Source organism: Elaeis guineensis, chromosome 11 (genome assembly GCF_000442705.2).
Source record: "Elaeis guineensis isolate ETL-2024a chromosome 11, EG11, whole genome shotgun sequence".
In the NCBI taxonomy this organism is placed as follows: Eukaryota; Viridiplantae; Streptophyta; class Magnoliopsida; order Arecales; family Arecaceae; genus Elaeis; species Elaeis guineensis.
Window position 1 is genome coordinate 105,600,789 of NC_026003.2, and position 20,296 is coordinate 105,621,084.

The window sequence follows — 20,296 nt, forward strand, 5'->3', positions numbered from 1 at the left end:
TCAAGGATGTTCAAGATTGGATTATGTATCTACGTTTTGGAAAATCATAATTTTCTCTTGTGATAATTTGATTTTATTTTATTTTTTATTGATTTGAATAACTTTTAGAGATTATTGAGAGCATGACAGCACCATCGCTGGAGGATTTATAGCACCTTAGTGATGTTTGGGTTTGATGATATTTCAATCTTAAAGTAAATAGATCAAAATAAAAGTTTCATTACAGATAAAATTTTGACTAAATGTATTTCTTAATTTAGAAGAAACTAAGTAATGCAACATTAACCAAAGTTGATAAAATATTAAGATTTAGCTCAATGATGATTTTATGTTTTTCATGATTTTTTTTCGGATATTATTCTAAAAAAATTTTAATCTTTCGTGACTAAAAAAAGAATCCGATCTGAATTAGGAGACTTGGACCTCACTAGCGTAAAAAGAGATATTGTAACTTGGTCTTATCATATTAATGAAAGTAAAAAAAGGGTTACAATCCTATTTGAGCAGCTTGAAAGAATTGCTTCATCTTGTTTGGTGGGATCATCATATTTTTTTTGTTGATAATGATTTGCAATTACTTTTTATTTTTGCTTTTCCTTCTGTATGATCTATTCAGGAAACAAAAAACGGCCTGCATGTGCTAGCAACTCAATTGGCTGATGTGAGTGTATGTAAGTAATAAATTGATGAGTAATTAAGAATCAAACGATATTGGTTTGATGCCTCATTTAAGAGGACTTTGCAATTTCAAGATCTTAAATGAAAGTGATGGCTAAAGCAATTGACAAAATGATAAAAAAAAAATATGAGTCAAAATTAAAGACAGAGTATTTGAAACATCATTCACATAAAATAGAATCTAAAATAAATCCAATCTCAAAGTATAATGATTTTCCATCTTTTGCTTTTGAAACAAAAGTCGCAAACTAGGTATGTGAGAACAACTTATTTAGCAATGAAGAATTACAATTCAGAAAAATATCGGTTAAACATGTCCTATTTGGAGAAACAATAGACCATGGAAAAAGGAATAATCAAAAACATTTCCAATCATTCAAACATATTGCAAGAGTCTACAACATTAGAAGAATACGGTATTGCATTATAAGATAATTTGGAGTCTTAGAATATTAACACACCTATGAATGCAACTCATAATGTATTAATAAGTATTAGGCAATAGGTTATTACAAACAGCTGAATGTGAAAATAAAAGCCATTTTTCTCCATATCGTCACCTTTCATCCAAATATCCGTTTGGCAACTGGACCAAGGTCAAAGTCATGATTTTGTGATATGAAGCATGAAGAGAAAATATCGTAGTGGAATGTATCCACTGACCATATTGACTTGATTGATCAATTGATAATTTGTTAGAAGTCAGTCTTTGAACCCGAAATCATAATTTTTGGCAGATTTAATGTATATTCATGGTGAAGTATTGGCCAATCCACTCGGACTTGGCCGAGTTTTGATACAGATGGCTAGATTTGGAGACCTTGAAGTCAGGAACTAAAATTGCTCATTGCTGATGACTAGAATGGAAAGGACTAAGGACACATTTGGTTGGAGGATTTGGGCTTGGGAACGGGAATGGGTATGGGAATGCATAACTCTCATTCTGAATATTTGGTTGGGGAAAATCTTATTATCATTTCGATTCCATAGGAAAATGGAAATATTCCGATCCTCCAAACTCAATCTAAACTCTCCTATAGTATTCAAATCTCATTATAATTCTGATTTTAGTCACAAGCCAAATATGCATAGTATGATGATGCCCACTCCAATCCATTTTAATTTCGATTCTAATTTCAATTGCGAACCAATATACCTAAAATGACCAAAGTCAAATCAGGTGGCTGGCAAGATTGAGCATTAGGTTGCCATGCCTTGGGGAGCAAGGTTGATTGCTTTTGTTGATCAGATCTCTCTCGTTGTGTGAGGGTTAGGGATACATGTATTCCTCTTATGCTGATACCATCTTTCTTTTTAAAAGAACTATCCAGCCAAGATTTATGTATATTGGTTCAGTGCCCTGGAAAAGGTCATCATGAATGCTATCAGGAAGCTTATTATCATGTTAGATGTAATGGTTTAAGACTCGATTTTTCAGTTTGAAGACTTGATATCAAGTCATTTACTTTTCTGGCATTTCTATGTTATAGAGGATGTTCATGAGATCTACTTTAAACTTGCACTAATTTTTTTAGCACTATGTTATTTTTTAAGGCGGCCAATATATCAGGCTTGCCCAATGTGCCTAAGTGATCTGACCTAATAAACTAGGTCAGGTCAATTTTAGGCCTAATTTGTGCCTGAGATTGTGTGCCCATTGACACTTTATTTTTAAACGAAACGTTAGCTTTCAATTTGTGGCCAATGTTAAAGCATACCATTGCCAGAGAATGGCCTATATGAATATACTACAGTTGAAATTTTTGCAAATCTTGCTACTTGATTGGGACCAGATTTATATTATGTATAGATCGCCCATAGTCTTATGACATCTTATCTATTCCAACCCTAACACTAATATAGAAGAATTCTCTCATGATCTAGCTCTGGACATGTCTTCAAGTTTAGGGGGATTAGAGTGGTCCTCACCTGTGAACCAAGGGTTGCCACAGTGGTCTTACCCCTTCGCCTAGCCCAAGCCCAAGCCCAAGCCCAACTAACAAGACCCAAGCCCAAAAAAAAAAAAAAAGAAAGAAAGAAACAGAGGAACCGGGAAGACTCCTGGTAGGAGTCTTCTTCTCCGATTAAATCCCGGCGATCGAGAGTCCTAGGACCACCAGGAGTCCTAGGGCTCTCTATAAAAAGACCCTCCCCTTCCTTAGAAGCCGATCATCGGTCTTATTCCTCTCTCTTCCTCCCTGATTTTTTCGATTGGAGCGCGGATACTTGTTTCGTTCTCGCCGTGATTACTCACCGATGGGGTCACCGGAGGCCGAAGTAAGTTTTCCTCCTCTTCCTCTCTTCTTTCCCCTTCTTTCCGTGCCTCTGTGTGCGACTGCTGGCGACGGATGTCGTCGATTTTTGATCAGAGAAGAGACCCCTGTTTGGTCTCTTCTTCCTTTTGATTTTTCGGCGCCGGCGATCACAACCGACCACCGGCCTTGCCTCTCCGAACTCGAGAGGTTGCCCCCCCTCTGCCGTCGGGTTCGCCATGTCGGCCGTGGCCTGGACGGCCGATCAAGGGAGGGGACCTGCCGGTCCCCTGTTTCGGCCAGGAAGGAGCCCGAGAAAAAGAAGAAAAAGAAGAAAAAGAGAAAAGAAAAGAAAAGAAAAAGAAGAAAAAGAGAAAAGAAAAGAAAAAGAAGAAAAAGAGAAAAGAAAAAAAAGAGAGAAAAAGAAAAGGGAGAGAGAAACTTTCTCTCTCTCTCTCTCTTAGATTTTTAGGATTTATGAAATTAAAAAAAATAATAATAAATAAATAAATAAATATAATAATAATAATTAAAAAAATATAAGAAGAGTTTTCATGGATCAATCCGAAAATCCTGGATGCTGCCGTCAAGTTGATCCATGTGGGGACATTAGATTTTAATAAATTTTAATTTTTTAATTCGATAAAATTTTGATCAAAAATATGGTATTTGACGTACCAGGTCCGGAGAAGGATTTTCAAGATTTCTAGAATTCTCAGTTTGGATTTTCTTTTGAGGTAAGTAGTATTTACTTTTATTGAATTTATCTGGTAAATTATAAATTCTGAATTAAATAAATTCATGGCATGCTTGTGATTGAAAATATTTATTGAAAATAATTGTTGAAATTATTTATAATTGAAGTTAATTGTAGAAATTATTTATGATTGAAATTATTTGTTGAAAAAAATTATTATGATGTATGATCATAAAGAATGATATGATTGATTTGACTCGAATATCATTTATTTATATTATTTTTGAAAATAATATATGAATTGGAAGATGATATGAATTTAACACCCTGACTATGTAAAGGACCCCACCAATGGGGGCATATACGTTGGCAATTGATTGTCCTGAAGGTTTATGTCGCCAGCGAGACCAGCGATATGTCGCTAGAGAGACCAGCGACAAATCGCTAGCGAGACCAGCGATTTCAAAAGACTTGGCTGCCAGATGATTCGCAGCCTACCGCAAGCAGATACGCGGTATTATGACCCTACCACAGGAAAAATGTGATCATAATCATGGTTAGTAAGAAGAACTTAAGAAATTGATGAATTTAAGATGATAAGCATAATTTGAAATTATGATGAATTAAAATTTTATATATAATTGATAGTATGATTATGATTTCATGAATTTACATGTTGACTTTGTTATTATCAGTAAATCGATATATATAGTATTATTGCCTAATTCATTCAGTTAAAGGTATACACTGCTTACTGAGCTATTTAGCTCATGATGAGTTTTATATTTTTCTTACAGATCCAGAAAATTAACATGATGCGAGATTTCGGTTGGGAGAACGATTGGAGATGGAGTTAGCTCATTTGATTTAGGATTTTCTCAGAATTGATTCAAGACTTTTATTTTTAAGTGTTGACTTTGTTAGACAATTATTTTTTTTTTGGACACTGAGTTTTGATTTGTTATTTGAACTAAGATTTGATTGTTAAAAATTAAAAAAATTATTTAACTTTATATGTAAGATATCATGATGAGATGCCTTACATGCTTATGGAAAAAGTTTTCTATGAGTATGCGGTGGTTGCCATGACCCTCGATTCACAATCTCGGGTCGGGGGCGTGACAATTAATATGGTATCAGAGCATAAGTAGATAGATAAAAACATGTAGAATAGAATGAGCGAGTGATGGGTAGATATTAGAAAATTTGAGAGGTTAGTTATGATAATTATGATCTAACCTGTCTCAAGTAAGTTATAACTTTATTAAGGATAATTTATTATCTCAAATTTGTCATAAGTCAAAATGCCTCCACGACGAACGAAGAATACTCAAGGAGCGGTAGGAGGGACATCAAATCCACTTGGTGATAACACTCCCCAATTGAATAGCGGCACATCTCAGTAGGAGGGATCCTTGATCCTACCGAAAATACTCCGACAGTACAAGAGGAGCCGAACATGACTTAACTAATGCAAACTCTGATCGGAGTAGTTCAAACACAACAACAACATGCACAGCCACGTCAGCATTTTTCACTGACACCTGGACATGGAGAACATCCGATGCAGAGAAACAATATCATCGAGTTTAAGAAGCTAGCCCCTCCAGCCTTCAAAAGGACCATCGAGCCACTGGAAGCAGATAACTGGATTATGAAAATGGAGAAGGCATTCACCGTGCAAGAATGCCATGATGAAGAGAAAATTCACTTCACAGCATATCTGTTACAAGGCGAGGCATACAACTGATGGCGTATACTTGAACAAAAATATGAATACGATAGGATACCACTCACTTGGAAGAGATTCTGAGATGAATTCTTTGACAAGTACTTCCCTCGAAGTGTCAGAATACAGAAAGAGCAGGAGTTCATTCATCTGAAACAGGGGAACAGATCCGTTGCAGAATATGAAGCTAAATTCACGGAGTTAGCCAAGTTTGTTCCAAGATTAGTTGAGATTGAGCAAGATAGAGTACATAAATTTGAAATGGGATTGAAGATAGAAATTAAAAAATAAATTATACCCTATGAGTTAACTACTTATGCCTCAGTTATGAATAAAGCTCTAATAATTGAGAGGAAAGTTAATGAAGCACATGCGGAGAGAGAACGAAATCAGAAGAAGAGAAATAGATTTGGTGGAACTCAAAGATGAAATCAGAACAATAAGGGTCTAGCAAAGAAGCCAGCAAATGATAAGAATCGTGAGAATGAGGCAGCTAGATATTCGAGATGCGGTCGAAGAGAGCATGAGTTTTCTAATTGCCCATAGAATACTGGTTCTTATTTTAGATGTGGACAGAAAGGACACAAAATTGCAGATTGCCCCCAGAGAAATGAGAATAGACCCACACAAACAAAGGATGGAGGTCAAAGGCCGAAAACTCAAGGAAAGATTTATGCACTCACACAATAGGATGCTCAGGCCTCTAATATGGTGGTGACAGGTATCATTCCTGTATCTGATATTCACGCTTCAGTTTTGTTTGATTCTAGTGCTACACACTCCTTTATATCCATTACTTTTATTAGACAACATGATATAGTATGTGAACCTATGAAAACCAAATTATATGTTGAGACAACAGTAGGTGGTATTTTGAGTACCGAAAGTGTGTGCAAGTCATGTAGTATCATAATAGGAGAAAGAGAATTACCGACAGATTTGGTGGTCCTAGATATGCATGATTTCGATGTCATTCTAGGAATGGATTGGCTTGCTACTTATCATGCCTCTATGGATTGTTATGAAAAGAGAGTGAACTTTCAAATATCGGAAGAATTAACATTCAGTTTTGATGGAAGTACAGGAACCATCCCTCCATGTATTATTTCATTTGTGCAAGCTAGACAGATGCTAAGAAAGGGATGTAGAGGTTACCTAGTATCAATAAAAAATAAAGAACATGATGAATTGAAGTTACAGGATATTCCTATCGTAAATGAATTTTCGGATGTATTCATTGATGATTTAACCGGACTACCACCAGATAGAGAAATTGAATTTACCATTAAGTTGGCACCCAATACCGGTCTGATTTCTAAAGCTCCATACCGAATGGCTCCTATGGAGTTAAAGGAGTTAAAAGATCAATTACAGGATTTGTTGGATAAAAGTTTTATAAGGCCTAGTGTATCTCCTGGGGGAGCTCCAATCTTATTTGTGAAGAAGAAAGATGGTAGTATGAGACTTTGTATCGACTATAGAGAGTTGAATAAGAACATTATCAGAAATAAGTATCCTCTACTTCGAATCGATGATTTGTTTAATCAGCTACAAGGTGCACAAATCTTTTCTAAAATTGATCTTCGTTCAGGATATTATCAGTTAAAAATCAAAACAGAGGACATACTAAAGACTGTATTTAGAACTCGTTATGGATATTATGAATTTCTAGTGATGCTATTTGGGTTAACCAATGCTCCAGCGGCCTTTATGGATTTAATGAACAGAATATTCAAATCCTATCTTGATAAGTTTGTTGTCGTATTTATTGACGATATCTTGATATATTCAAGAAGCAAATTAGAGCATGAAGAACATTTACAGTGTATACTACAAATATTGAGGAAAGAAAAACTTTATCCAAATTTAAGAAGTTTGAATTTTGGTTGGACAAAATAGTCTTTTTAGGACACATCGTGTCTAAAGATGGAATTTCTGTGGATCTAACAAAAGTGAAAGCTGTGATGCAGTGGAACAGACCTACAAATATTTTCGAGATTCGAAGCTTTCTGGGTATGGCAGGTTATTACAGACGATTTGTAGAAGGGTTCTCCCGCATAGCTGCACCTTTGACTCGTCTTACTCAAAAAGGGGTTAAATTCGAGTGGACCGAAGATTGTGAACAGAGTTTTCAAGAGTTAAAACAACGATTAGTTTCAGCCCCTATCCTTACTATACCAACAGGAGATGAAGGATTCACAATATATAGTGATGCATCTAAAAAGGGACTCGGCTGTGTATTGATGCAACATGGTAAGGTAGTGGCCTACATCTCAAGATAATTGAAACCATATGAACAGAATTATCCGACACATGATTTGGAATTAGCTGCAGTGATTTTTGTCCTAAAAATTTGGAGACATCACTTATACGGTGCGCAGTGTGAAGTATTTACTGATCATAAGAGTTTGAAGTATATTTTTACGCAGAAAGAATTAAACATGAGACAGAGAAGGTGGTTAGAACTGTTGAAAGATTATGATTTAACAATCCATTATCATCCCGGAAAAGCTAATGTCGTTGCTGATGCCCTTAGTAGAAAATTCATGGAAAATTTGATGGTTTTAATCACATATCAAAGTCAATCATTGGAGGATATAAGAAAACTAGAATTAGACATCCGAATATATGACTCAACAGTACGATTAGCCAACATGAGGGTTCAGCCAACACTCATTAAAAGAATTATAGTTGTCCAGAATGATGATCCACAACTAATGAAAATAAAGAATTCAGTGGAAGCTGGTGTTCAATCTGAATTCAAGATACATGATGATGGTTCGTTGAGGTTCGAAAACAGAATTTGCGTACCCAATGATTCAGTATTCAAGCATGAAATACTTCAGGAAGCACATCAGACCGATTATACAGTTTATCCAAGAGATACTAAGATGTATAGAGACTTAAAGAAAATGTACTGGTGGAATAATATGAAAAGAGAGATCGCTCAATTCGTGGCTCAATGTTTGGTGTGTCAACAAGTTAAAGCTGAACATCAGAGACCTACGAAACTACTTCAACCTCTTGATATTCCAGTATGGAAGTGGAAACATGTCACTATGGATTTTGTAACTGGACTACCTAAGACTCTAAGTAAAAATGATGCAGCCTGGGTGATTGTGGATCGATTGACAAAGTCTGCACACTTTCTACCAATTAGAGTTGGATTTACTTTGGAAAGACTAGCAAAATTATATATGAAAGAAATTGTAAGGCTACATGGAATTTCAGTGACCATCGTATCGGATCGAGACACCAGATTTGTATCACAGTTTTGGAAGAGCTTACACAAGGCATTAGGAACAAAATTGAACTTCAGTACAGCATTTTATCCACAGACTGATGGTCAGTCAGAGAGAACTATTCAGATCTTAGAAGATATGTTGAGAACCTGTATTTTGGATATGAAAAGTTCATGGGATGAGCATCTACCTTTGATTGAGTTCGCTTACAATAACAGTTATCAAGCTAGCATTGGTATGGCACCTTACGAAGCATTATATGGTAGAAGATGCCGATCACCGATTCACTGGGATAATGTTGGTGAGCGGAGAATATTGGGTCCCGAACTTGTTCAACAAGCAGTCGAGAAGATTCAATTAATTAAAGAACGATTTCGGGCAGCACAAAGCAGACAGAAAAGTTATGCAGATAACAGGAGACGAAAATTAGAATTTCAAATTGGTGACCATGTATTTCTCAAAGTATCTCCTTCAAAAGAAATTTTAAGATTTGGCATTCGTGGCAAATTGAATCCTATATATATGGGTCCGTTTGAGATTTTAGAAAAAATTGATGAGGTGGCTTATAGACTTGCCTTACCACCTTCACTTGCAGGAGTACATAATATTTTTCATGTTTCTATGTTAAAGAAATATTTACCAGACCCAAGTCACATCGTGAAACTTGAACCATTGCAAATCAGAAAAGATCTATCATATGAAGAATATCCGATACGGATCGTGGATCGTAAAGAACAAGTGCTGAGATGTCGCAACATTTCTTATGTCAAGGTACAGTGGAGTCGACATTCGGAAAGAGAAGCTACTTGAGAACTAGAGGAAGAAATGAAGCAAAAATATCCCCAACTCTTCGAGACCACAGGTATGAAAAATTTCGAGGACGAAATTTTTTTTAGGGGTGAAGAATGTTATAGCCCAAGCCCAAGCCCAACTAGCAAGACCCAAGCCCAAAAAAAAAAAAAGAGAAAGAAAGAAACAGGGGAACCGGGAAGAAGACTCCCGGTAGGAGTCTTCTTCTCCGATTAAACCCCGACGATCGGGAGTCCTAGGACCACCAGGAGTCCTAGGGCTCTCTATAAAAAGACCCTCTCCTTCCTTAGAAGCTGATCATCGGTCCTATTCCTCTCTCTTCCTCCCTAATTTTCTCGATTGGAGCCGCGGATACTTATTTCGTTCTCGCTGTGATTGCTCACCGGTGGGGTCACCAGAGGCCGAAGTAAGTTTTTCTCCTCTTCCTCTCTTCTTTCCCCTTCTTCCCGTGCCTCTGTGCGCGACTGCCGGCTATGGGTGTCACCGATTTTTAGTCGAAGAAGAGACCCCTGTTTGGTCTCTTCTTCCCTTTGGTTTTTCGGCGTCGGCGATCACAACCGACCGTCGGCCTTGCCTCTCTGAACTCGAGAGGTTGCCCCCCCTCTGCCGTCGGGTTCGTCGTGTCGGCCATGGCCTGGACGGTCGGTCAAGGGAGGGGACTTGCCAGTCCCCTGTTTCGGCCAGGAAGGAGCCCGAGAAAAAGAAGAAAAAGAGAAAAGAAAAGAAAAGAAAAAGAAGAAAAAGAGAAAAGAAAAAAAAAGAAGAAAAAGAGAAAAGAAAAAAAAAGAGAGAAAAAGAAAAGGGAGAGAGAAACTTTCTCTCTCTCTCTTAGATTTTTAGAATTTATGAAATTAAAAAAAATAATAAATAAATAAATATAATAATAATAATTAAAAAAAATATAAGAAGAGTTTCCATGGCTCAATCCGAAAATCCTAGATGCTGTCGTCAAGTTGATCCATGTGGAGACATTAGATTTTAATAAATTTTAATTTTTTAATTCAATAAAATTTTGATAAAAAATATGGCATTTGACGTACCAGGTCCGGAGAAGGATTTTCAAGATTTCTAGAATTCCTAGTTTGGATTTTCTTTTGAGGTAAGTAGTGTTTACTTTTATTGAATTTATCTGATAAATTATAAATTCTGAATTAAATAAATTTATGACATGCTTGTAATTGAAAATATTTATTGAAAATAATTATTAAAATTATTTATGATTGAAGTTAATTGTAAAAATTATTTATGATTGAAGTTAATTGTAGAAATTATTTATGATTGAAGTTATTTATTAAAAAAATTATGATGATAGATGATCATAAAGAATGATATGATTGATTTGACTCAAATATTATTTATTTATATTATTTTTAAAAATAATATATGAATTGGAAGATGATATGAATTTGACAACCTGACTATGTAAAGGACCCCGCCAATGGGGGCATATACGTTGGCAATTGATTGTCCTGAGGGTTTATGTCGCCAGCGAGACCAGCGACATGTCGCCAGAGAGACCAGCGACAAACCGCCAGCGAGACCAGCGGTTCCAAAAGACTTGGCTGTCAGATGATTTGCAGTCTACCGCAAGTAGATACGCGGTATTATGACCCTGCCACAGGGAAAATATAGTCATAGTCATGGTTGGTAAGAAGAATTTAAGAAATTGATGAATTTAAGATGATAAGCATAATTTGAAATTATGATGAATTGAAATTTTATATATGATTGATAGTATGATTATGATTTTATGAATTTACATGTTGACTTTGTTATTATCAGTAAATCGATATGTATAGTATTATTGCTTGATTCATTCAGTTAAAGGTATACACTGCTTACTGGGCTATTTAGCTCATGATGAGTTTTATGTTTTTCTTACAGATTCAGAAAATTAGCATGATGCGGGATTTCGATTGGGAGAGCGATTAGAGATAGAGTTAACTCATTTGATTTAGGATTTTCTCAGAATTGATTCAAGACTTTTATTTTTAAGTGTTGACTTTGTCAGACAATTATTTTTCTTTTGGACACTGAGTTTTGATTTGTTATTTGAACTAAGGTTTGATTGTTAAAAATTAATAAAATTATTTAACTTTATGTGTAAGATATCATGATGAGATGCCTTGCATGCTTATGGAAAAAATTTTCTATGAGTATGCGGCGGTTGTCATGACCCTCGATTCACAATCTCGGATCGGGGGCGTGACAATAACTCTAATCTTTTTGGCTAGATAAGGATTAATCAAGAATAATAATATGCAGTTTGGGAGAATTCACATCTATGCATATCAAAAAGTGAAAAAAAAAAAAAAGAATAGAAGACCAAAATAATCAATCTAAGAAAATATCTCTAGGAACTAGTGTTATTCTATGTCCTTCTTGTCAAAAATTTTTGGAGCATGGAAGTACGTAGAGTTTGTTTGTACGCTCATCCATTTGCCATGCAAATTCATCACATTCAGGACAGCGACCTTTAGGACTCACACCATCTAATTTAGGCACGCCGCTAATGGAAAGTGCGCAATTGCTCTTCTTTTTTTTTTTTTTGTGACAGGCAATTGCCTTTCAAAACCCCTATATTATGGCTGTTAAATAGAACGCGATGGATCGCATCGCTTTACATGGCATACATAGTGCATCATCTTTGAATGCTAGACCCATCCATATCCATTATGGATGGCAAATGAACGACCGCTTGCTGGATAACCGATTGTGAATTAAATTCATTTATTGTTGAATTGCAGGCTAGTTGCTAGTCACGAGGGTCCTACCCATGTGAATCCTCCACCGATGGGATCCTCTATTGCATCATGACTTCTTGTCGGATTCCAAAGCTTGAAGACGCTTTAATTTTTCCTTGCGTGACTCAGACTCTTAATTTTTTTTTTTATAAAATAGAAAATGCCATGATCATGCACGTCAGAATTATTTTTTATTCATTTGTTTTTTTTTTCCCAGTGGATCCTTGCGAGGATGAGAAATACACGTGAGAACTTTGACTAGAAAGTAGCATTGATTAAAGGTGTAGCATTCCTCGATGGGAGTCGCTTGCATTGGCCGAAGGAGCACTTTTTTTATAGAAGCAGTTGTGTTTTCGCTTTTCTAGTGTGATGGTCTAAGTTAGATTAATTATCGATGATGGTCGGATGATTGATGTGATCTGAGACCAATAGATGGTCAACATTCGGCTCTCTATTTAACTTATATTCGTTAGCTCGGAGATGGGTGAAATCCTTATAGTCCGCAATCTGCTTCAGTCGAAGGGAAGGAGATGGAATGAGTAGCTAGCGACTAAATTCTTTGATGGCTAGTTGGTCGAGAGGATTATGCCTGGATGATATACTTAGTTAAGGATCCGAATATTAGTGTTTGACAGTCATCGTACGTATCTAGGATGGTGGCCAAAGACTTGTATGATTTCTATAGGAGGAGTCGGTTAGGCAACTTGACGGTGCATGGATTTGGAAGCTTGGTATTCATCTAAGGATCTACTTATTCATCTAGAAAGCTATGTAGAGTTGGCTTCCCACTAGATCTCTGTCGCGAGCTCGAGGGATAGACATCCCACCTATTTATTCGTGTTGTGGGCTGGAAGATAAGTCGATGGATCATATTTTATTCTATTAGATGCGGATGGTCCGAATGTGACAGCTTGGCAGGCTCCTTCCTTCGGATACTCTTGAAGAGTGGTTTGGCCATGCCTTCCTGAAAGCCTTGTGATGGAGCATTGAGATTTAGGCTATAAGGTTAGACATATTAGGATGGCATATATTGCTTATCAAATCTGATTGGTTTGAAACACTGATCCATTTGAGGCTAAATGATTGTTGGCAAGGTATATACTTGAAAGGACCTCATCCCAGGTTGTGAAGATTTTGGATTTGTCATCGTCCGAATCAATCTTAAGGAGTCAGGATGCCTCCCTCCCCTCCGCTCTTGTAGCACCTTATAGGGTGTTCATTACTTGAAATTCTCCACTTTTGATCTTTCTCAAGATCAACTTTAATGATAGCGTAACTAGTGAATATAGTTGTGTTGGTTTTGTGATCAGAGGTTTTGACTCCAGATTTATCATGACCGACAAGACTCATTTTTTTGAGACTATTATTTCTAGAGCTAAGTTACATACAACTTGGAAGGACATTTCCTATACGAGGCTATATTTTAGAGCTAATCGATTGATGATGAAGGAGAACTTGATCATGATGATAAGTTGTATTCGAAGACGGGAAGGAGAGAGGGAGCACAGCCTCCAATCAATTTCTTCATCATATTTGGCGTTTGTTGGTAGAGTACATCTCTATTGATGTTAGACATGCTTATCAGAGGATGAACAACATTATCAATTATTTTGATGATGATATTTAATCTGATGTATTTATTTTATCATTGTCTTTTTATAATATTTTATTTTGATTTTTTATTGATTGTATTTGCACTCATATTGTACGAATGATCCTTCTTTAAAAAGCAAAAAATTGTAGCGTTATGTGATGCTAAATAATACTTTTGGCTACGCCAGTCATCCGTCCATGTCGTTCAGGAGAGCATTTTAAGGCGGAAAAAATAATGGCGAAATGTGCAGCCTGACGTTGACCGGACTCGCTGCCAAAGAAGCGTAACACAAACGGGCACAAGAGATCACCTCCATATCACACTGCCAGCCGTTGATCAGGTGCTCCCCTCCGGCTCGGCACCGCAATCGGACCGTCTGAGCACCACCATCTCGACGAACTCATCCAGCGCCCTCAGCGACGCCCCCTTGACCCCTCCGGACTCCGACACCGCCGCCTCCAGCTCCTCCGCGACCTCCCTCGCCCTCCGCCGTATCTCCCTCCCTCTCTCCCCCTGACCCATCACCTCCGCCACCGCCGCCGCCGCCTCCGCCGCGCTCCCCACCTCCACGCACACCCCGATCTCTTCCGCCATCAGCTTCGCGTTGTAGAACTGCTCGCTCCCCAGCGGCCACCCGATCACCGGCACTCCGTGCCGCATGCTCTCCAACGACGAGTTCCACCCGCAGTGGCTCACGAACGCCCCCGTCGCCGCGTGCCCTAGAATCTCGATTTGCGGAACCCAACTCCTGACCACCAGTCCGACTCCCTCTCCGAAGACCCCCTCCGGCGCCTGGTCCACCGCCGGCGCCGCCCAGAGGAACGGCCGACCCTGCCCCTCCAGCGCCGCAGCCAGCGACGCCGCCTCCCCGGCCGGCAGCCGGTTCTGCGATCCGAACGACACGTACGCCACCGACCCCGGCGGGTGCCGGTCGAGCCACGCTCGCCAACCGGCCGCCGCGTCGGCGGCGCCTCCGTCCTTCACGCCGCGGCCGGCGGGAGGCTTCGGGGCTGCGGCGAATAGGGGGCCCACTGCGAAGACGGGCAGGCCGGAGGATCTGACCCAGGCGTCGAGGAAGGGCTTCTCGAGGGCATCAGCGGTGTTCCAGAGGGTGGCGCTAGAGCGGCGGCAGAGATCGGCTAGGCGGCGGACGAAGACGGCGGAGGGGTGGTCGGGGGAGGCGGCGGAGAGCATGTTGCGGGAGAGCTGGGAGCGGCGGACGGCGACGCCGGGGAGGTCCGGGACGGCGAACTCGTCGGCGTCGGAGGCGACATGGGGGAGACGGCTCCAAATATAATTATAAATAGACATGGCGAAGGGTCCGGAGGTGTAGAGGACGGCGTGGAAGACACCGAGGGACTGGGCGATGGGGACGGTCCAGGGGAGGAACATGTCGGCGATGACACAGAGGAGGGGAGGGGCGGCACCGCCAGCTCCGGCGGCGGACAGGTCGGAGAGGAGGCGGTGGAAGTGGGGTCGGAGGGAGTAGGTGGAGTGGTTGAAGGGGGTGACCAGGTGGGCGGGGAGGGCGAAGGTGGTGTCGGCGTCGGGGGGAAGGCCGTGGTCGGAAGGGCGGAAGGGGAGGGCGGCGAGGCGGAGGGAGGGGAAGAGGTCGGGGGGGAAGAGGCGGCGGAGGTGGGGGAGGTTGCCGGAGGTGGTGACGAGGGTGAGGGTGAGACTGGGGTGGCGGGCGGCGAGGAGGCGGGCGAGGTCGAGGCAGGGGTTCATGTGGCCCTGAGCCAAGAACGGGAACAGAACTATGTTCCCCTTCGCCGACATTGTTGACGCTCGAGAAACAAAGAGATGAGCCAGCCAGAAATAAGCGGAGCCTTCTTCGAGGGAGCCTCGCACTGGAGAGTATAGAGCTTTGTGTGTAACGTAACCAAGTTGCTCATCATGTGGCATATTTGAGCTTTCGTTGACCAGCAAATGGAGAGATAATTTATAAAAAAATTCGGCCTCTTCTATATATATATTTTTTTGTTACTTGATCAATGAAATACTTCTTTGAACCATGATGTTTTCTTTTTGTATTTAAATGATGTTAATGGCGGATGACAAGGTGATTTTGCTGGTTGATGCTATTTCTTATTGAGACTGGTATTTTTCAAGGATAGGGGTCCTTTCACATGTCTGGTTGTCGATTTCATTTTTAAATATAGGGTCGCTATAACAAGTTCAAACTTCAAAATTTCCTTACTGTCTAAGAAATTTGCTGTTTCAGTACTCCCATGGAGACAGGGTTGCTCACCGGAAGTGTTGGATTTGATTAAAATAAGAGCAGGACAGATGCTGCTTGTAGTACAATCAACTGCTGTTTAATAACCAAATATACGTTGGAAACCAATTAGAGAAACCAATCAAAGGGCGGGCGAGAAAACTAGGTGCCTCCCTCCTCCCCTTCTCTATTTTTTTTTTTTTTTATAATATTAAAGCAGGTGATTTACATAATTCTAGTTTGAATATATCTAAAAATATCGGAAAGTAAACTATTTTTGAAAACGGGTGATTTGGCTACCATTGTTACTTGACTCCATAAATGTATTTGGGACAATGCTAGTCATCCCCTCTTACGGGATATCGCATTTATGCTGTTTGGATGTCCTGCTATCATCATTAGACATATCTTCGAGAGACGAATAATGCATCTGATTGGATAGCAGTTTTTGTTGCGGAACATTCAGGACCACTTCTATAGACGGATATGCGCGACGCTCCGTTTTTTTTAGAGATATTTTATTTTTTTGATTATCTTGGATGTATTCACAAGTTTGAATTATTCATCCTATCAAAAATATTTAAAAAAATAAATAAATATTTTTTTAAAGCACTCTTAAATATCTTTAAAATATCTCACGAGAGTGCTCAGCGAAGGAGATCATTTAGTTCATAGTTCTTCCGATAAATGCGAAGGAGGTAACCTCTCCAGAGAAAAGGTTGGGCTGAAGGTGTGGGGTGTTCATTCCGACCCTTCATCTAAGGCATCTGGCATGTCCAATAGGCTCAAATCACTTTGGACAAGTTGGAGATACAAACGGTTTCTAAGATCTTAAGAACGCTTCGGATCAATCCATCATCCCAACCAGTCAGAGATTTGTAAAGAAAGAAGTCGTTGTGGGTTCCTCCGTAAGCATTGCTTTGCTGCTGCTCTTGTGCTAAACACGGTTAGTATCTTCAGAAGCCTACCTCTAGTGAAAACCTTTTGTCTCACAATCTGATCCTACCTCTGCTGAGTAGACCTGCCATGCAGGCAGTTTATTCCCTCTCTTGTATTGCCATTCTTTTGGCCAACCCAGGATCTATGAGATCTTAACTTCCTCTGTACACTTTGTCCAATTTAATAAAACCAGGAATGGGTCCACACTCTTCTCCATTTACTTGGACAGAGAGAGAACCACTCACTAACAATCAAAACTATCGTATTTACATTTCAAACATATGATTGACTTTGATGCACGTCTGAATCAACTTCTTGCAAAAGCTTAAAAGTTTTTGGGTTTGAGCCTAATCATGCATGTCGGCGTTTCTTCCTTGTATTATTTATTCCACATAGAATTAATGCCTGTACGTGTCCTTCAAACAGAGACTATTTAAAACTTGATATGAGGATTATTATGTCACTCCCTGCAAGATACAAGCTCCTGGTGCTGATTTCAAACATAGTGTGAGCATTCCAGATAGAACAAACAGTACCACTTCAAACATGAATTATTACATATCCCACGGAATACTGGTACCATAGATATCACTGATGAAACTTGAATATTAACTTAATGCTGAAAAATAAATGTTTTGATAAGTAATATTATTTGTTTCATGTAATTACTGTATAAATATTAGAATCCGATGGCTGCATATGTGGAACATTGTGCTACCAATTCCAGCTTCATGTTTCATTTTCTTCATTGCACCTCCAAAGTTAAAGTGTCTGTATGATGATCTAGCACATTGTGTCCCAAGGTGTCTCCAGCTGATATAATTATTCAAGGTTGTGTATGAAGGTCCCAACGATCATCGAAGGTTGGCTTGATCGAGCGATACATGAGGTTCAATCCGGATCCCGTGATGGCGAACCTCTAAGATTCCTAATATGTGCAGTCACGGGGGGGCAGTGTTTCTACCCTTAATCAAGGAGCATAAGATAAATGCCAGCATGAATGATGAAGAAGTTGTGTTCACTGTAGGACCTGAGATTAAGAATGCAGCAAAAGCTCAATAAAATGTTGCCATGAAGGTGGTGGTGTAGGACTTTTAAAGGTGGAGCGGCATTATGGAAGGAACTCATAGTCCATTGCTTGCACTCGGGTGAGCAGGCTCTCGCTGGATCATTGGGAGGACGACCAACCTCAGGATCACAATTCTGGTAAGGCCTGCAGAGAGGTAGGCATGTGTTTGCTGTAAAATATAGTTTAAAGACTGGGATCTTCCGCTGGGCTTTACACACAAACTGGCTACTAACCAGGGATGGATAAGTGGTGCTGGTTGCCTTCGCTAGAGGCATCAATCAACCCAAGAAGATAGGACCACTTGGGATCTTGCGATGGCAGCCGTCCTCCGGAGAATACGGCTAGAGAGGAAGGGACGTGGCACCAGGCATGGGCGCTAATATTATTTCTGATCGGATTCCTACAGCAAAAGAGATTGAACTCCAGGTTCCGTGGATCCTCCAGAGAGAGGCTATACCTACACTGATCACCCTACCACAGATTCCCTTCTCACCACCTTCTTTACTACTTTCCTCTAGACGGGGGAAAATTGAACGCAGAAAAAACTGAGGCAGGAGAACCAATTTTCTATGCATCGTAACCATGGTCCGTAAGAACATATGCTTCTAGGTTTCCCCCTGCCATGCGGTGAGCTAAACCTCCATACCATTACTTGATATACGATTTGATTAATCAAAGGAACAAAGCTCAATTTTTACATTAGCAATAAAGTGAATGGTCAATGAGTATATGAAAGCATAGCAAAATGGTCAACGGCTAAAGATAATTTCAACAATGCAACCGTAAGAGATCCCTTTTTCGTTTTGGTCTGTAGCGCGATCTTTACACATGGATGTAATGATCTTGTCCCACCGCAATAATCGTTTCAAAACTTGCAGGGATCAAACTAATCTGCCTACAATGTCAAATACAAGCACATAGGAGATACAGTGTCTGTTTCCCGACCACACAAGTAGAAAGCAGAAACAATGAACGCGGATTAGAGTTTCTCCCCTCTACATCCGTTCCAATGCAATGAGGAACGATAGCATCACTCCGCCTATAACACAAGGATTACAGAACAAAATACTCATTTAAATGATACAAATTGCCAGAGAATACTTTAGATGCCTTTATCTCACTCGAGCAAGCATTCAACGAATGCCAGGATTTGGAATCTTAGAATTCTCAAATAGTGGGGACAAGACCGGATACAGTTCTCCAGCTTTCCTTACCGCCGTCCACCACTGTCAGTGACGAGGCATCTGAATAGCTTCTAGATCGTTATTGTTGTTGGGAGTTTTTATGACCAAAGACTGCAGACACAGATAAAATTTTAGCAATCCTACAAATCACTGTGCAATTACATAATGTAAGGAGAGGAACATCAAGAATTTAAGAGAGTTGCCTGAACTGGTGTAGAGTTCTAGTTTCCAAGGCTGCAAGAACCGGAATGAACTGAAAAACCTGGTTCATTCCTCAGCAAGGAAAAAATTAGGGGTAGTGCTTGTAACAATCAAGTTTTTGGCAGCGGAAACACTAGTTTTCCAATAACACAACAGTTTTCCTCTGTGATTACATTAATTGATGCCGCCAGTTCAGCACAAAACCTATGACACAGAATTACACATTCAAAATCCTAATCTAGATTCTCTGTGATTTTGGAACTTCTTGAAAAGAATTTTAGTAATCCATTCCTCCCATGCCTCCGCCCGGGCAGGAACATCCTTCTCGTCTTTTGGGAGCTCCACAACAACAGCCTCAGTCGTAGTCATCAACGATGATACACTGCAGCACAATAAAACAAATGGTTAATACGGGAGAAACTATTGTGAGGACTATTATAAGTGTCTTTAATGAGTACCTGAACCCACTAAAGAAAAATTCTATCCTTGTATTCACCAAGGATAGAAGCTACCGAAAGGGTCATCATCAGTCTGAAAAAATTCTCGTTTTGATTTGGCTGAAATTTGATTTGGCATTTGCTAAAAGTTTTGGGGGAATGGATTGAAAGAAATGGCATATGGCATCTGAACACATATTATTAGCATATGCGGGTGCAGCCATTTCAAATAATAATAGTAACTCCATAAAAATAACTTAAGTGCATAATAACAGATACAGTCAACTAGTGACACACAAGCATATGCCACTAACAAAGTTGTTACACTTAAACATTTAGTATTGGTATACTTAAACTACACATTCAAGTTGTATGCCTCAAACTGTGAGAAGCATGTGCATTGACAATCTATAGCTAGACTAAAGAGTGAGCAACTAAACAGATTTAACAGTTGTAAAGATATAAAAGAATAGATGCTTTAATTACACATATAGGCCTAGAA

The 20,296-nt window shown here is 39.5% G+C and overlaps 2 protein-coding genes across 2 annotated transcripts in view; both read right to left on the reverse strand.

Annotated features, from left to right (window-relative positions):
• Positions 1-13,870: 13,870 nt before the first annotated feature.
• On the reverse strand, positions 13,871-15,694 carry LOC105053653 (crocetin glucosyltransferase 3). The gene has a single exon (XM_010934906.3). The coding sequence runs from the start codon at positions 15,649-15,651 to the stop codon at positions 14,083-14,085; it is 1,569 nt and encodes a 522-aa protein (XP_010933208.3). The 5' UTR covers positions 15,652-15,694; the 3' UTR covers positions 13,871-14,082.
• A 3,711-nt stretch (positions 15,695-19,405) lies between these two features.
• Positions 19,406-20,296, reverse strand: part of LOC105053654 (chaperonin CPN60-2, mitochondrial) — a 12,139-nt gene continuing 11,248 nt past the window's right edge. The window contains 2 exon segments of the mRNA XM_010934907.4: positions 19,406-19,664; positions 19,667-19,739. Of these exon segments, the coding sequence (XP_010933209.2) occupies positions 19,635-19,664; positions 19,667-19,739 (103 nt within the window). The 3' untranslated portion in view covers positions 19,406-19,634.